The sequence below is a fragment of the Hippocampus comes genome, unplaced genomic scaffold (genome assembly GCF_001891065.2).
Source record: "Hippocampus comes isolate QL1 unplaced genomic scaffold, H_comes_QL1_v1.1 scaffold50, whole genome shotgun sequence".
NCBI classification, from domain to species: Eukaryota; Metazoa; Chordata; class Actinopteri; order Syngnathiformes; family Syngnathidae; genus Hippocampus; species Hippocampus comes.
In genome coordinates this window covers 5,004-20,248 of record NW_017805122.1, presented here as the reverse complement: position 1 = coordinate 20,248, position 15,245 = coordinate 5,004, and the positions used below count along the sequence as shown (strand labels likewise).

General features: G+C 45.2%; 1 protein-coding gene and 1 long non-coding RNA gene across 3 annotated transcripts in view; one reads left to right on the top strand and one right to left on the bottom strand.

The window, feature by feature from the left end:
- Positions 1 to 14,176, top strand: part of LOC109513568 (uncharacterized) — a 40,787-nt gene extending 26,611 nt beyond the window's left edge. For both annotated transcript variants that reach the window (XR_002167803.1, XR_002167802.1), the window contains 3 exons: positions 159 to 542; positions 11,385 to 11,480; positions 12,810 to 14,176. This is a non-coding gene — a long non-coding RNA (uncharacterized LOC109513568). The remainder of the gene's footprint in view (positions 1 to 158; positions 543 to 11,384; positions 11,481 to 12,809) is intronic.
- tmem170b (transmembrane protein 170B) lies at positions 10,027 to 14,633 on the bottom strand. The gene is given in 4 exon segments (XM_019866105.1): positions 10,027 to 10,901; positions 12,362 to 12,532; positions 14,473 to 14,576; positions 14,578 to 14,633. Coding segments are annotated over 4 exon segments (462 nt in total). The 3' UTR covers positions 10,027 to 10,770.
- Positions 14,634 to 15,245: the final 612 nt, after the last annotated feature.

Here is a 15,245-nt window from a genome sequence, read left to right as displayed (position 1 = left end):
AAAAAAAAAAAACACTGGGTTTGTTGGAAAAATACCGTACTAGTCCGGGAGTAGAGGAGAGGAGGACTCGGAAGTCGCTCCCCTGGTGCTTCATCCATCAGCTGATTTATGAGTTACGCGAAGCACTTAATAACCTTCTCTTGTCCTTGTGTGCTCAGGCTCTGGGGAATGTCATGGCGGTGCACCACCCGAGGCTGAGAGAAGACCCGAGGCCATCTTAGAGAAAAAGAAAAAGCCTCTTGCAGCCGCTACATACCATGACATGTCTCGGTGTGCCATGCCTCATTGTTCTTGGGTGCTGCAAAAGAAAACACAAATAAGTGAGTTGGAGAACATTGACATTATTCATGGTCTTTATGGGGTTGACCATCACATCTGCGTTGGTTATGTACATCATTTGAATTTCAATTACACCGTTGCAGAGCATCCCCCCCCCCCCAATTGGGCAGCATTGTCTTACCCGCCCATGTGTTTTCTTTAGTGCTTCTCCTCAAAGGGTGACGGGCGAACCGGAGCCTTCCCCAGCTGACTTTGGACAAGAGGTAAGGTTCACCCTGGACCGGTTGCAAAGCAATCAAAGGGCACATTCACACTTATGAGTAATTTAGAGTCATCAAATAACTTATTATGGACGTTTCTGGAATGTGAGAGGAAGCTCGAGAAAACACAAGCATGGCGGAGCTTTGAGGAACATGCGAACCACTCGTTCATCGTGCTTCCATCGATTAAAGAATTATGAAATCATTATTTTTGGTCTCAAAACTAACCATTGAAACTGTTTACCCATAAAAAAAAAAATCCACATTACTGCCGTTCTGCATTGCCTGTACATTTCACTATTTACATATGTACATGTCAAGATATCCCACATAAGAACATTATGGACATTGTTCAAAACACGTTTGCGCCCCCTGTGGACAAAAGGGGAACATACTTGACCACGCACCTGCTGCAGTATTGTTCTCTACCCGAGAATTGTCTTGCTAGCAGCAGAGAAAACTCATTACAATGCATGACTTTTACATTGCTACCAAATATTTGCTGCCGACATCGATCCATTAATGCACCGAGCGCCATGTTTGAAATCAATTGAAAGTTAGACAGCTCAGTGCCGTCAAGTTTCTGGATGACCTGGAACCTCACACTTCCCCATTCCACCTCACAGATTGAACACTCCAGAACGGCGATGAAAATCCCACCCCAAAATATGAAGGGATGACTTTAGGGGCTTGCTGTGGTACAAGACCTACCCCCTGAGTTCAGTCCCACGTCCATGAATTATACATGGCTCGCGTCACACCTCCCACGCAGGCTTATGTAATGTCATCCACGCGTGTGGAAGCGTATGCATGTGCGCGCGTCTACGTGGATTTATTTATAACCAGACTGGGATTGAGGGGAGGGTGACTCATTCTGTTTGCTCTTTATTTTTACCCCACTATCTTGCCACCCACACTCGCATCCTATCGCTGGGTAGAAAAAAAAATGGACTTTCACCGATGTACAAAGTTGGTTTACAAATTGAGATGATGCCTAAATCTATAGATTCCGTCCAGTATCGATCAATGATTCCGAGTGGGCTTTGGCTGCCTCACAGGAAAACTGCAGTTCTCTTTGTCTTATTTGCTCTTTTACTTGCATTGCAACGTAGTAAACGACACAGATCTGCGCATTCCTGATTAAATCTTGACAATTGCAACACTTTTAATTCGCCAGCAGGTGCAACAACCTAAACCAATTGAATTGCTTTGGGTTCTGTTGCAAGGCAAAGTTTGTGCTGTTTTTAAAGGACATCAGGGGAAAGGTCTCCAAAGTGCCGCGCAGCAGAAAATGGATGGGAAGAGGCGGCGACGTTGTTTTTGTCGTGCTGCAACAATCATTAAGAAACTAATGATCGCTTTTGAAATGAACTGCTTCCCCATAAACGAGTTTAAGAATACCGCTTAGGACAGCCGGGTGCTTTTTGCTCATTTGCTGGCACAGTTCCCCCAAATAAGGGCCAAGCGTGTTTGCTTCAAGCTGGCATTAGTCACTCCCAGTTGAAGTTGACTGTTTAAACTATCAGATTAAACAAAATGGAATTAGACTTTGTCCATTCGATTTAAACACTCAAATCATATCATATTTTCCGCTAAGTCCACTATCTTAATATGACCGCAACGCCATTGAGTGGCTAACGGATATTAGAATGGATGTTACAGTAATTACAAACCTTCAACTGCTATTTAACGCATATACTCACGGGCTGATACTGCACAGTATATTCCCTCTGTTTTGTCGTCACAACACCGGAACTCACTTGAGGACCGTGTCTCTCTCTCCTTCTGACTACTTAAATTGCGCTGCATCTCTTCCAGTAGACCGCAGTGTTGCGGCACAATGTTACTACGCCTAATTCAATTGCTATTAGCGTGAATAATTCACTAATCAATGCATCAAAAAGAATAGCTTTTCAACCCGCGATATGGCTCCAGCACAAACGATGAACCGCTACTTTCGTAGCTAAAACTGTGTTAAGTTTTATTACGTAATCCTACACCTGCCTTCGGGGCTCTTTGCTCGGCGACCTGTAGACTCTGCCGGCCATCGTTGTCACATTCTTGCTCACTAGAACTTAGCTAAGCGTTTGAGGAAAGGTCACCGCCGCCAGCGAGCAGAGTGAAAGCAACGGCTGAGATGAAAGTGCCCGCCGTATCCATCACCTGGTTCACCGAAAGCCGCGGGACGGCTGCCGCTGCTCAAATGAGCGGCGACGTCTCAGCGGTGGCTTGTTACCGCCACAGACCCCGGTGTACTCCATCAAAATGTCAGGGCCCAGGCAGGGCAGGAACGCCGGGATCGGGGGCCGCCAGGTCTGCGGGGGGCCGAATACAGAGCCGTCATTGTCTCCCCACCCCGTTTTGAAAAAGGCCAGCGTGCCTTTCTGTTGCATTTAGCCTGACATCCAAGCATTATGTAACTGTTCTAGTGGAGTACGTCGACTTTTGACGTGTGCACTGTGAATCCATTATTGATGAACAAGAAGTTGTTTTTTTTTTTTTTTCCCCCTCAACATCACAACTCATCTGGATCAAGAAAGCCCCAGACGCCTCACAGTTACAACTGACACAAACACATTACGTAAGAGCGCAGCAGAGTGCGCAGAGGAGGAAATCCTCTGGACCCGTAACTTTTAAAGTAGTCCACAACTCTCTGAAGGCGGCGTGATGCTATCTGAGCTCTGACACCAGGCCAGTCTTATCGCTCCAATGTTAAAATGTGTCTGCAGCACCCTCCGTGACTCAGATCGAAGATTCTTATCACAGAATCGTGGTACTTTCATCCCTCGAAAAGGGAAATGGGAAGCGTTTGACAGAGAGGGGAACGAACAAAAGGAAAAGCAATCCATTCTCGAGACACAAAGGGGCACTTCTCCAGCATTTTTACCCAAGTCTGACAAGTTAGAGACTCAAAGTTAATGCACAAGCATTCAGGATTTATAGTATTTTGTTATCGACGGTAGTTAAGGATCGTTATAGATTTGTATTTATTTATTGTGTTTTCATCACTGCATTGACAGCCCGCATGAGAGAGGCCTGGATTATTATTATTTTTTTGTCATTGGCACGCCATTGGAAACACTGCCATTCTTATTTTTGTTTTTTTGTTGTTTTTTTTTTTTTTTAAAGAAGGCATTGTTAATTTAGTGGTTCACATAGTTGACTTTCATGCTGCTGCCATGGGATCAGTTCTCACAGCACTCATCAGATAAATATCTTGTGACCAAGTGGAAACCACCCTGGGTGTGTTGCAATCCCAACATGACCCTCAACACAAGTAAAGCATTTCAGAAAATGGATGGAATTATGCAAGCAAGGGCTTATCAGACTGCATAAAAACAGCTCATTGTCCAAAGCATGGAGTTGACTCTAAATTCTATTTAAAACAGCAACAAGCCGTCACTTTCATCTCGAGTTTATCTCGTTGGTGTCAGTGCTGTGCAGCTCCAGATGAGAGCAGCCCACGACACCTTCCGTGCCTCAGGTGAAGATATGTGACTCATGTCTCGATTTAGAGGAGATCATCACCTGCTTGCAACGGATATTGACTGTCAAAGTGAGTGATGGGATCTCTCCGTCCGACAATTGCCGCAGGCTGGATTCGCCGCGGGCCTCCTCGCTTAGGGGCGCACAGCCAGCAGCATCGGTGAAAGGGGAGATGCTGACCTCTAGTGGCTGTTGTCGAGAACAACATTTTAAAACGCTTTTACCGTCCATCACCAACACAGCGACGCAATTGATGAAATACGAACGATTATCACCGCGGTTACTCTTATTTCTTCCCACAATACAAAAATTTATTTAAAAAATACATCTCTGGCTAGTACCTGGGGCTTGGCGTGGGCTTTAGCAAACTTAATTCACCTCGTAACTTCATGACGATGCAGAAATTCAATTGCAGAAACGATCAATAACATTGGTCAACGGCAAATTTTAATCAGAGATGGTTTTATGTGTCCGCTGGGAATAATTCGTGGAACAAATTACAATTTAGGAAGTAAATGTAGGTCAGTGTATCTGATAATGAACATCACTGGGTTAATGCAGATTCCAAATGACCTTTCATCTCTGTGAGGAAAAAGTGGTCAATAAATGTCTCCTTTTCGGTCTCATCCTGGAGACAGTGAGTATTTTTTTTTAATCATCACTTGATGATGTTGGTCTTACTGTCTCTTTGCACGTGATTGCAGCTCAAGACAAGGGTCCCTGGTCGCTCGCTAGTCATCGATAAAGGAGGAACGCCGTTGACTGCCAGAACCTTTCATTGTATCAATCAGAGCGAAACACCTACTCAATAGAACAAAATTGTCCAATCTAAATTTGGAGCAAAGGAAAACAAGGCCGTGTTTGGCCTTCATTTGATCACTCCTCTCCGGCTTTACTCCGATTTCATTGTGTTGCTGTCACTGCGGGAAAATGTGTCGGACATTCCAGGCCGGGAGGGCCGGGATGGAGGTTTGCTCCCAAAGTAAACGCAGACACAGAGATCAGAGCGAGGTCCAGACAGCCGGCGCTGCTCTGACAGTGGGGCCGGGTCTCAGATGGAGCCCGGCCTCGTGGACTGTTTGTCTGTTGTCTGCTCTTTATATACTGTACATGTTGAGCGACTGGAATCAAACCACAGAGCACAAAGGCAAAGTCAATAATGTGAAGTGATCTGCTGGGTCAAAAGACTTGGCCTGCTTCCAGTCATTGTTGACGGGGTGTTTTTGTACAAAGCAGGCATGCAGTCCCCTTGTCTGCACTCACGCTAAACTTTTGAGTATTTCCTGAGACGGAAATAATAAGACAATAGCAGCGAGTGGCCCAGCGGTCAGTAAGAGTGAGATGTGTGTGTGTGTGTGGGGGGGGGGGGTGATACCATCAAGTCTAGCTCCTCTACTTTATAATTTGAATATGCAAAGCAGCAGAGCGGCTGTAAAGCAGATTCGGTGTGATCAGATTTATTATCAATGGAAGGATGCAAATTATCAATCCCAGATTTTTGCTGGTTATGAAACTACCGCCAGCATAGTTTGAGTGCAAACCAGACGTCCAGTCGCACAGGTTAAAGACAAAAAAATATATATATATATAAAAAGTCAATCCTCAGCTGTACTAATTAAATTCAATCGCATTCATTCAAACCCTCGTCAGCTTCTCGGTGCTGTAATGTCATCACGTCGCATTGCGGAAGGTTTGGATGCCCAAGAAAGAAAAGGGAAAGAAAAAAAAATAAATCATATCCTGTCTGAGAAAGTTCACCCCACGGCTGGAATAGCAACAAAATGTCAAAAGTTACAAGACAAAACAATTGTGCGTGGTTAGCAATTGTGTTTCGTTCAGCCATGGAGTCTGGGGTACAATCAAAATGTTTAGGGAGGGGAATGGGAGGCCCCGTCCGCCTGTCATCACAATGTTGATCACGTATTGGGATTTTTTTTTTTCAGTCTCATGCCACCAAATAAAAACATCCAATTTCCTTTCACCCGATGAAGACAAAGCACAACTTTTCTTTTTCTCTAAAAATGGTCTGCTTTGGAGGCGGGTGGGCACGTAGACCTAATTTAGGAGCCAAGAGGTCGGGGCCTGATGAAAATGGTTGGGTTCATGTCTGCACGTCAGCCTCAGAGCTGCCAACAAAAAGCTGCGTACTTATATGTCTACTCGATAGGTGCGGTATGATTGGCTGGCTAACGGTCCAGGATGCACCCTGCCTCTCACGCAGTGAACTACAGTACTATCGTTGAAAACAGACATGGACGTGGCCGAGGAAAAATAATAGTATCATGTGCATGTCAGGTTCCAGATGGAAATAAGATCAGAGAAATATGAATGAGATGTTGAGTAGGATGGATGGCCAAGAAAGACACCGCCTTTGTTTTCTGACAGGGTGACAGCTGCTGGCAAGGCAGTGGGGGGCCTTGTTGTTACTTCCATTACTGAGCATGCGCACTAGTATCTCCCACCTGGCACTGACAGAACACAGCGGCTGTGTCCAAACTTGCAGGCTCCGTCCGGAAGTGACGAAATGCGGTCTTTGGAGGACCCAGCCGGTGAATTCGGATACAGTCAAGGTGTTGCACTTCAACCTTTTGGAAGAAAACAGCATCATACTAAGCTGTTGGCAAATCGTGTTTGTTCGAGGAAAAGAATCACAAGCGGACAAGGCGAAAGTTGTTTGCTAATTGTTGTTGTCATTTATTAAGTTTTTTTAATGGAAAAAGAAATCATGTTTACATAGTGCGTGCCTTCCATGTGTTTTTGTGCGTTTGCTGTGTTGTGATTGACAGGCGGAGGGCGCGTGCATATGCAACGGCCGGAAAGAGTGAAAAACCTGCCGACCACGCCGCCGTGCAACGAGCTGAAGCCCGTCGCAACCTGCGCCAACCCTGCCAAAGCTGCTCGCACGCTTTGGGTGTGTTGGCCGAACACAAACCCGTCTTTTTTATTTATAGATCAATCGCGTGAGCCAACTGGAGCGTGTCCCTGAGGACGAGATCAATCGTCTGCTGTGTATGGTGCTGGACGTGGAGTACTTGGACGCGTGCGTGCACCAGGAGGACGACGCCGACACCAAGCAGGTAAAGTAAGCGTGTAAATTGTGACGTCACTCAAGCGCGCCCGCTTTTGACAAGAGTTGTGGCATGTGTTTTGGGGGAAAGATTTGAGACCGATGTCAAGTTAGATAAAAAAAAAAAAGGCAAATAGCAATTTAACTTAATGGGTGGATTGTAGCATCAAGCGGAGTTTTTTTTTAAGTGCTTTAGTTGCTCCTGCATATACAGCACTGTAATGCTGAGGTTGCGTTAGTGGAATGCGTCAATCAAATTTGCTGAATTAATCTACGTGTATTAGACATGTTAAAAGGTCCCTCGGCATATTTTCTCAATCATCGGACTAGAAGAGGTTTTATTGGAAGAGAACCGAAGCTTCGATGTTCACATCGTACAGTGGTGCCCTAATCCGTTTAAGATTCACAAACTCCTCAAGACGTGTGCGTAATGTGTTTAACAATGAACATAGCACTCTGATATTGTACTAAAAAAAATTTAATAATAACTGATGCTATTCGTTAGCCTGTCTGCAGCATTTTGCATTCTTTGATAGCATTTGGTGAAATGGATTGTAATGAGGCAAAAATTTGCGGTTGTTATGAATACAGAACACGTAACTCTTTGTTTTTATGTTTAGTTTGACGGATAACTTCAACCGGGAGTGGCAATCAACAGCTTGAAGCCACTTTGAAAAATTGTTCACTATCTGACGAAATCTAAAAAAAAAAAACAAAAAACGTTTACATCAAGTCACTTGTATCTCAAGGCACCACTGGACAAATAGCATACTTGATTGTGTGACTCGTTCCACAAAAATAAAACACCACTCCACACAGTTTTGTATTCGAAAAAGATTTTTATTTCAACTAAGAGTTGATATTTACAAGGAACAATTTGTCCAGAAATAAGCCATTGTTATAAATATCAGTTGCTTGGCTGGTACAAAACGTTGATTTAAAAAACAAACAAACAAACAAAAAAAAACATTGTACATGATCTACAAGTGCCACTTTGGGTTTCGGCCCACATCGTCTCTCGTTAACGATTATCCGGAGTCCATTCACACGTCAGCGCACGGCACATGCAATCGCTCTTCATCATAATATTATGGGGCAACATCGCCCTCCTGTACGTGCAGCTCAGGGTGAATACATTGGCTCGCACCTTTGCCACAAAAGCAAAATTTATGCAACCCCGCATGGCTCCGAATCAATGCTTTTTTCTTTGGGCCAGTGATTCCCAAACACTGTGCTCCGAGAGACCATCAGTTTGATTTGGTCAGGTTAATTGTTCCCTAAGTGACAGGCAGACTATGTAAATGGTCTTCCACTAGATGGCAGTAGGTAGACTTAACCTGCGCGTCCAACCCTGTTGCCATTCATACAACAAAATAAGAGCTTTGCGTATCACAGCTCTCACGCCGAGACAAGATCGTCCTTATTTTTGTAAATAGACTTGTTGTGGCACATTTGGATGGCGGTGTGCAGTGACATTCTTCCAACATAGTCAAATAAGTGCCTTGGCTCAATAAAGGTTGTGGAAACACTGCTTGAGGGCACCGTTTAAAACTGCTAATTACCTCTTGGGATTCAAGCACAGCACATAAATAAATAGAACGTTGTTGGTAGCAATCATGCGCACTGCAACAGCACCGTTAAAAATCACCCATATATGAGGAAATTTGCACACGGAAAAATGCAAATAAATAGATTAAAAATTCTGTGCCAACACAGCAGGTGAGTCACTCGCAACTCGACATTGGTCTTTGAAATAATTAGGAAAAAAAGACGTTGTCGATTCAAATGGCGGGTTTGATTAGGCTTTCCAATTATAGTTTTACAGTTCTGAATTCATGGCAAACAATGACAGAGAAAACGTCTCATTTGTCATCGCCACACTTCAATTCTTTCAATTCAATGCGATGACGCCCTCTTGTGTCCCACACTGGTAGTGAAGGTGAGCCATGTCAGTTACATAACTCTTCTGAATAGATGGTGTTTACGAAAGGCACACCAAAAAAAAGTATTTAAAACACTGACTCATATCAGTCATGACATTTTGGTACCAATCTTGAAGCAGCAGTTCATCCCCAACCCCAAAAAAACAAAAATTTACATCACTGCAATGAGACAGAAGAAATAAAGCTAATATATCAGTGATACTTTGGCATAAAATAAACACCCATCTACTTCATACTTTTGGGTTTGGTGCCATGTGCCTTTTTGAATTTTAGGCCAGCAGTAAATTAATTAGGAAACCAGTTAACCTTTTTTTTTTTAACCCAGTGACACGAACTGTTATTTTGCCTACTTGAGCTAAAACAGTATCATTCAAGCACATCTTTTAAGCATCATCTCAAGACTGGAAAAAAAAGGATGCTATCACTCCCTAAAAGAAGAAGGCAAGAGTAAATTCAGTGCAAAATGCAAAGTTAAAGAGTCCATTTGTAAACCCCCCGAATAAGCCAGTGTCAATTCACCTGACCTTGAAATCACTTTTGTGTGTTCAAGAACAAGCAGCAAGAGCGAGTGGCGTCAATTCAAATTTGAATTCGTTTCACTTCAGCTAAAGCTAAGGAAGTTAGCATCTTTCTTTGACAGTGCCGTGGGATCACGCTGCCCTCCTTCGCGTCTGGGATGAAACGTGACGAGCTAGCTTGTTCGGGATTTGACAAATCAAACCTTTAGATCTTAATTAAGGGACATGGGTTTTTGAAAAAAGTAAAAAAAAAAAAACCCGAGAGAGAACGGCAGCAGAAGGGCTTAGGCTGAGGACTCTCAAACAAACTAGGTACTCTCCGTCCGGGTGGTTCGGAGCCGACTGTCAAACAGCAAACTTAAAGAGTAAGGACTGCAAAGGTGTAGTTTCCAACTTTTGAAAATTCCCACAATTTCCCAAACTCAACATGTTTCTTCTTGCGTTTGTTACCAAGGGCCCCAACAGGCAGTTCATTTTTTATTCAAAGGTATTTTCATTGTAAACAATAAATAAATATATAAATAAAAAGGCGCACGCAACCCACCGTAATGTCTGCACTGTAAAAAGTGATGAGCAGACAGCTGTAGCGGTGCTCCCAAACTTTCCATTCCCAAGCAATTTTTGGCACTGATACTTGTTTTCGTGTTTGCCGAATTCATCCCTCACTTTTCTGCTCGCTGCGATTGGAGAATGCAGCATTGAAGTTGTGTACGGAAGAGGAATGACAACGAGAATCTGTGAACGGTGGCGTAAAACCTTGGTGGGGATGAGGAACACTTTATAGCTGCTAACAGCTGTTTGGGTCATCAGCGCTCAACTTTTTGTTCAACAGGCAAGAGTCGAAAAAGGGGAAGCCACAGTAGTTTTGACGCTTTGATCATTTCCCATTCATCCCGAATAAGAGGACCCCCTCAAGGGTCACTGTCCACTAAAGGCATGCGGGACATCCCAGAGAAGCTCGTTGGCACAAAGTTACCTCCGGAAACACCCCCAACATGGCTTTCAGTCCACAAGCTGAGGATGGCGGGCGGCGTTTGTCTTGCGCCGAATCGAGTTCCCTCTGAATTTTGCCAATAAAGTGCGCTCGCAGTTGTGCCAGTATGGTAACAAAACGGAGACTTTTGGAACCCAATCCCAAACGGTCCAGAGGGCCAATTTAAAGTCTCCCAATTGGCTGCCGTTCATAAAGTCTGCGTCCTTCAAGATTTACCTTCGTTTCATAGTGTGGCCAGGATGCGTGAGAAGGAGATAATGACGGAGAGGCTGGTCTGGCCCACACCTAGAAGCAGAGCCTCCAGCGGCGCCATGTCCTTCCCCGCCACGCGGTACACACCCGCTATCGCCGCGCCTGGTGGCGAGAAAAGGCGCCACGAGCAGGAACCAATTAAACGCAGTTGCCGACAAAGGTGATCACATTTTACATTCCAGCTCAAGTTTACGATATGCATCTTCGTTCGGGATGTGGCTAATAACCGATTTGTCAGTTGGTGGGAATTCTGATCTGTCGAGACGAGCGCAATGAGTTTGCTGCCTGAAAAACAACAGCTTGACATGACTTAAAAAGTGACGATAGAAGGTCGACACACACGCGTTCAAATGCAGAAGTGGTCTGGAATTGGTTCTCTCGCCGACCTCAACGCGGACCTCCACCACGGAATTCCAGTTGGATCTAAATAAGACCATTTCCTTCACCTCTACTTTAGTTACCTTTTCCCATTTGACATTCTGCTGAGTGTATGCGCACATTAAGAGTATGTGTAGGTGCAGACGGTCAATAGTCAGCACTTCCTTATTGCTAAACATGAATAATATATTGTCTTGTCTATTTTAGGAGCCGAGCTTGGATCAGTGACGGCGAGTGAATCTTTCGGTGAACAACTACGCATTTTGATTCAGCCGTCAGAGACAATGCAGTGCGTCTGAAAAGGTAAACGGAGAGAGAGAGAGAGAGAGAGAGAGAGTGACTAAACAAAGATGAGAGAGGATTTCAGTCGGGCTGCACGAGCCGCAAATTTTGGTACACCACCGCGAGAACAGATGAATGCAATAATCTAAAATAGTAATGCTCATTTTTGATTATTTCAAGACTACGACTACAAACTACAGCCGTAATAGTAAACATGACTGAATTGAACCAACTGCGTTACTTTATCTTCTGAAGTGTCAAGTCGCTTTTTAAATCAGATGTGGAAAAATTGAAATGAATAGTTTGGTCTCTGGTGTGTCTACCCACCCATCTCATGTGAAATTAAGCAACCAAGTAAATTTTATTACCCGCCTATTTTTCAAAGATGTGCTTGTGCGGGGTTGCTCGGAGTTTTGCGTATCGGGACGGCACAATTCCACAAATTGACATCAAAGCCCCATTCGACAGGAACAGGCAGAGGCACGATCAAGTTTAGGCTAAATGGTAAGCAGAGCTGCAAGGTTAGGGGCGCGAACAGTGTTACCGGCATTTGCTTCAGATAAACGGCACATACGCGAATGTTCGACTTTTCGACATGATCGATCTCATCACGCTGAGGTGAAATTTAGAATAAAACGTATTTTATGTTTTCATTCGTCCTAATTTGTTTGGTGTCAACAAACCACCCAAAAATGCTGAGGCGGCCTAAAAACCGAATGACTATCACAAGCAGCTGCGCCTGTGCCCATGTCAGCTGCACCTGTGGCTGACGTAAGCGGGCAAATACCATCAACTGTCATCTCCGCGCTGAACGGATGCTAATAAACTGGGGGGGGGGGGGGGGGGGGGGGGGGGGGCGGCTGAACAGAGCACAGAAAATAATGCTTACAACAACAACTTACTGGTGATGACGCCTCCGGAGAGCGAGGCCAGGAAACCCACGCTGACCAGCACGACGGTGATGAGACGGCCCCTCTTGTGGCGTTGCAGCATGATGAACATGAGCAGCCCCACCACCCCGTGGACGAAGAGTGAGGAGAAGAGGCACCACAGGAACACCCAGTACCACATCTCTGACGGGGGGGGGGGATAATAACCAGGATGAACGACGAGCCCCAAAAACACACGCAAGTGTCCATTTAAATTCAGATTAGCATTAGCAACGGTAATAATGAGGGTACCAGAGTTCAAACCCAAAGTGCAATTTTTTTGCATATCCGTTAAACCTAACCGTTCTAGTTTCCCGAGCGACGATGTCTACATTTATGGATCAATTGGCGGTCGGACCGAGCAGCGAGATGTGCGCTGTCCTGCACGGATGCACAAGTGACTCTTTGTCCCATGCGGCAGCTCTACCGGACTCGGCCAGACAGGAGGCCAACGTCCGAGACGGGACGGAGAGAACAAGTACAAATCAGACGGCGCTTCCAAGATGTATAGAGAGAGGCATTCTGTCATGCTCCATTGGGATCCTTCGTCTCGATCCGGTTGCACAGGCGTCCAATTGAGTCCGGATGGATTTTCGCAAAGCTCTTTTTGAGAGTGCCAGGAACCACGGGAGGATCAGGACCACCATCGGCTCGACTGGCGTTGGCCTTCCTTTTAGCCATACCCTTTCAGAACCAAATGGCTGCAAAACCCAATTTGGTTTTAACGTCTGTGCCACGAAGACATCCACGAAAAGAGCTGTCAGAAGGTATCAACGCAGTTATTTAACAAAAGGCCTAAAACTCCTGTCGCGGATCGCATTACAATGTGCAGGTGTAACGCTGAGTGCACATGGCTGACATTTCCCTGCACACACATTCTCGCTGTGACCCTATTTCAGGTCTCAGTAGGTCATTTTTCACCAGATTGGATTGGTAAAGGCGGGGTGGGGTGGTGAGGGGGGTGTCAGGTGGCAGTATTCTACTCCCCTGTGTTGTGCTTCTGCTTCCACGCAGCTCGACAAGCGCTCAAGCTTCCTGCCGACTCAGCATCCCCCGACTACCTCTTTTTCGCTCATGCCCGACACGTTGCTCAACGCGCAGGATGTGACGCAAGCGGCTCGAATGGTTGCAGTGCTGCAATCGGAAATTACCACATGTCCGGTTCTTTTAATATTCTGCATAGAGAGGTTCAACGAAATATTTGTGTGAGAAAAATTCTCGTTTCCCGAATGCAGAGCGGAATCTGGCATTGCTGTAATTTGGGTGAAACCTGTTCGCACAGGGCAAGTAAAATGCTCTGTTGATTCACGAAAACAGATTTTAATTTATTATTAGATATTTTTTTAATCAAATGCTCTTCCACGAGATAGCAATGAACATGTGTACCCAATTTTAGAACCACATAGATGTTTGAATAACTCTCGTTCGTGGCATGTCGCAAAACTGTCACTCTTGTGAGGACAAACGCTGTACAAGATGGATGGATGGATCTTTTTTTAATTTTTTTTTTTAATAGAGTACGTTTGTATTTATTAGACATATGTCAGATTTGACCGCTTACCGAGCCGTATCTCTAATTTATTAATTTAAGTGAAGCCGGTTTGTGCAGGGAAAGTAAAAATCCTCAAATTTCCCATTTCTTTCTTTTTTTTCATTTGATACTGGCAGTACAGACGATTGAGTCTTTTGAAACTTCACCTGACAGTTTCATGGCAAGCAACGACCGTCTTGGCTTGATCGTAAATTGCCAGAATATGAATTCATACACAATAAAAGCAGTGAAAATGACACGGAGAAAGGCATCGATTTTTCAAGCCTTCTCGCTCATGGCAAGCTAGACAAAGGGGGATGCACATCATTCAGTCCACAGAAGGGTGCACCCACGTCACAAAAAATACAAATTGGCTAGAAATAACATTTCTCATGGAGCCCGCTGCCTGACCAGGCGTCATTCGCTCTTCTGTGAGAGTAATGCGTGGTCGTGGGTCAGCATGTGAGCACAAATATCACCTTACGCCGCTTTAAATGACACTCGCGCGTCCACGGCTGAATCACGGATGGCACCTCTCGTCCGGCATGCATACCTGTGAAGTGCTGCAACGTCGTCCCTTGCACCCATAGACTCAGCACTTGCTGCACCGACAGATTAACGGAATAATCCCTATTTGTTGACATGTTTCTGCCACCGCCCGCGGTCGCACCCTCCTTTTATCGAGTAGCCGTACTTGGCTTGAAGCGAAGGCATGGGGGAGACCGGGGTGGCATTGGTTGTGAGGCGGCTCTCCCCGGCGCGGCTCGCCTCTACCGGTGCCTCTGTTTCGGCTTCGCGTCCGTCTCCGCGTCGGGAAGGGAAGGGTCGTGGGCTGTTCGCTTCATCCTCGGTTGCGGCGGCGGTGTGGAGGCCATGATGAGGATGGCAGCCGGAGCTCAGGCAGGAAGGCGCACGGTCACTCGTCCTACATCGAGTTGCCCAGCGACATAACCCTTAAAGGGACAGGCGCCCCTTTTTTTTTTTTTTTTTTTTTTTTTTTGAAAGAGACGCAAATTACGTGGACATATTTCGCATTAAAGCACCATTCCTGAATAAGAGACAGGGGTCAAAGGGTCGGTTTTTTGTTTTGTTTTTTTGCTACCGACTGTTCCTCTTAAAATATTGTGAAGCAGTGTACAAAGGTCTCGGTTTCAACCCCTGGAAAGTTGTTTTATCGATGCCGTTTGAAACTCCTGACAAGGACCGCCCTCTGCCGGGACGCGAAGTTAAGATTACTGACATTTTTACCGATGTTTTGCTCGGGTGGGACAGTTGTGGTCATTTGCTCAGCACAGCACTTCCAGCAAAACACAAATAGGCTTAATA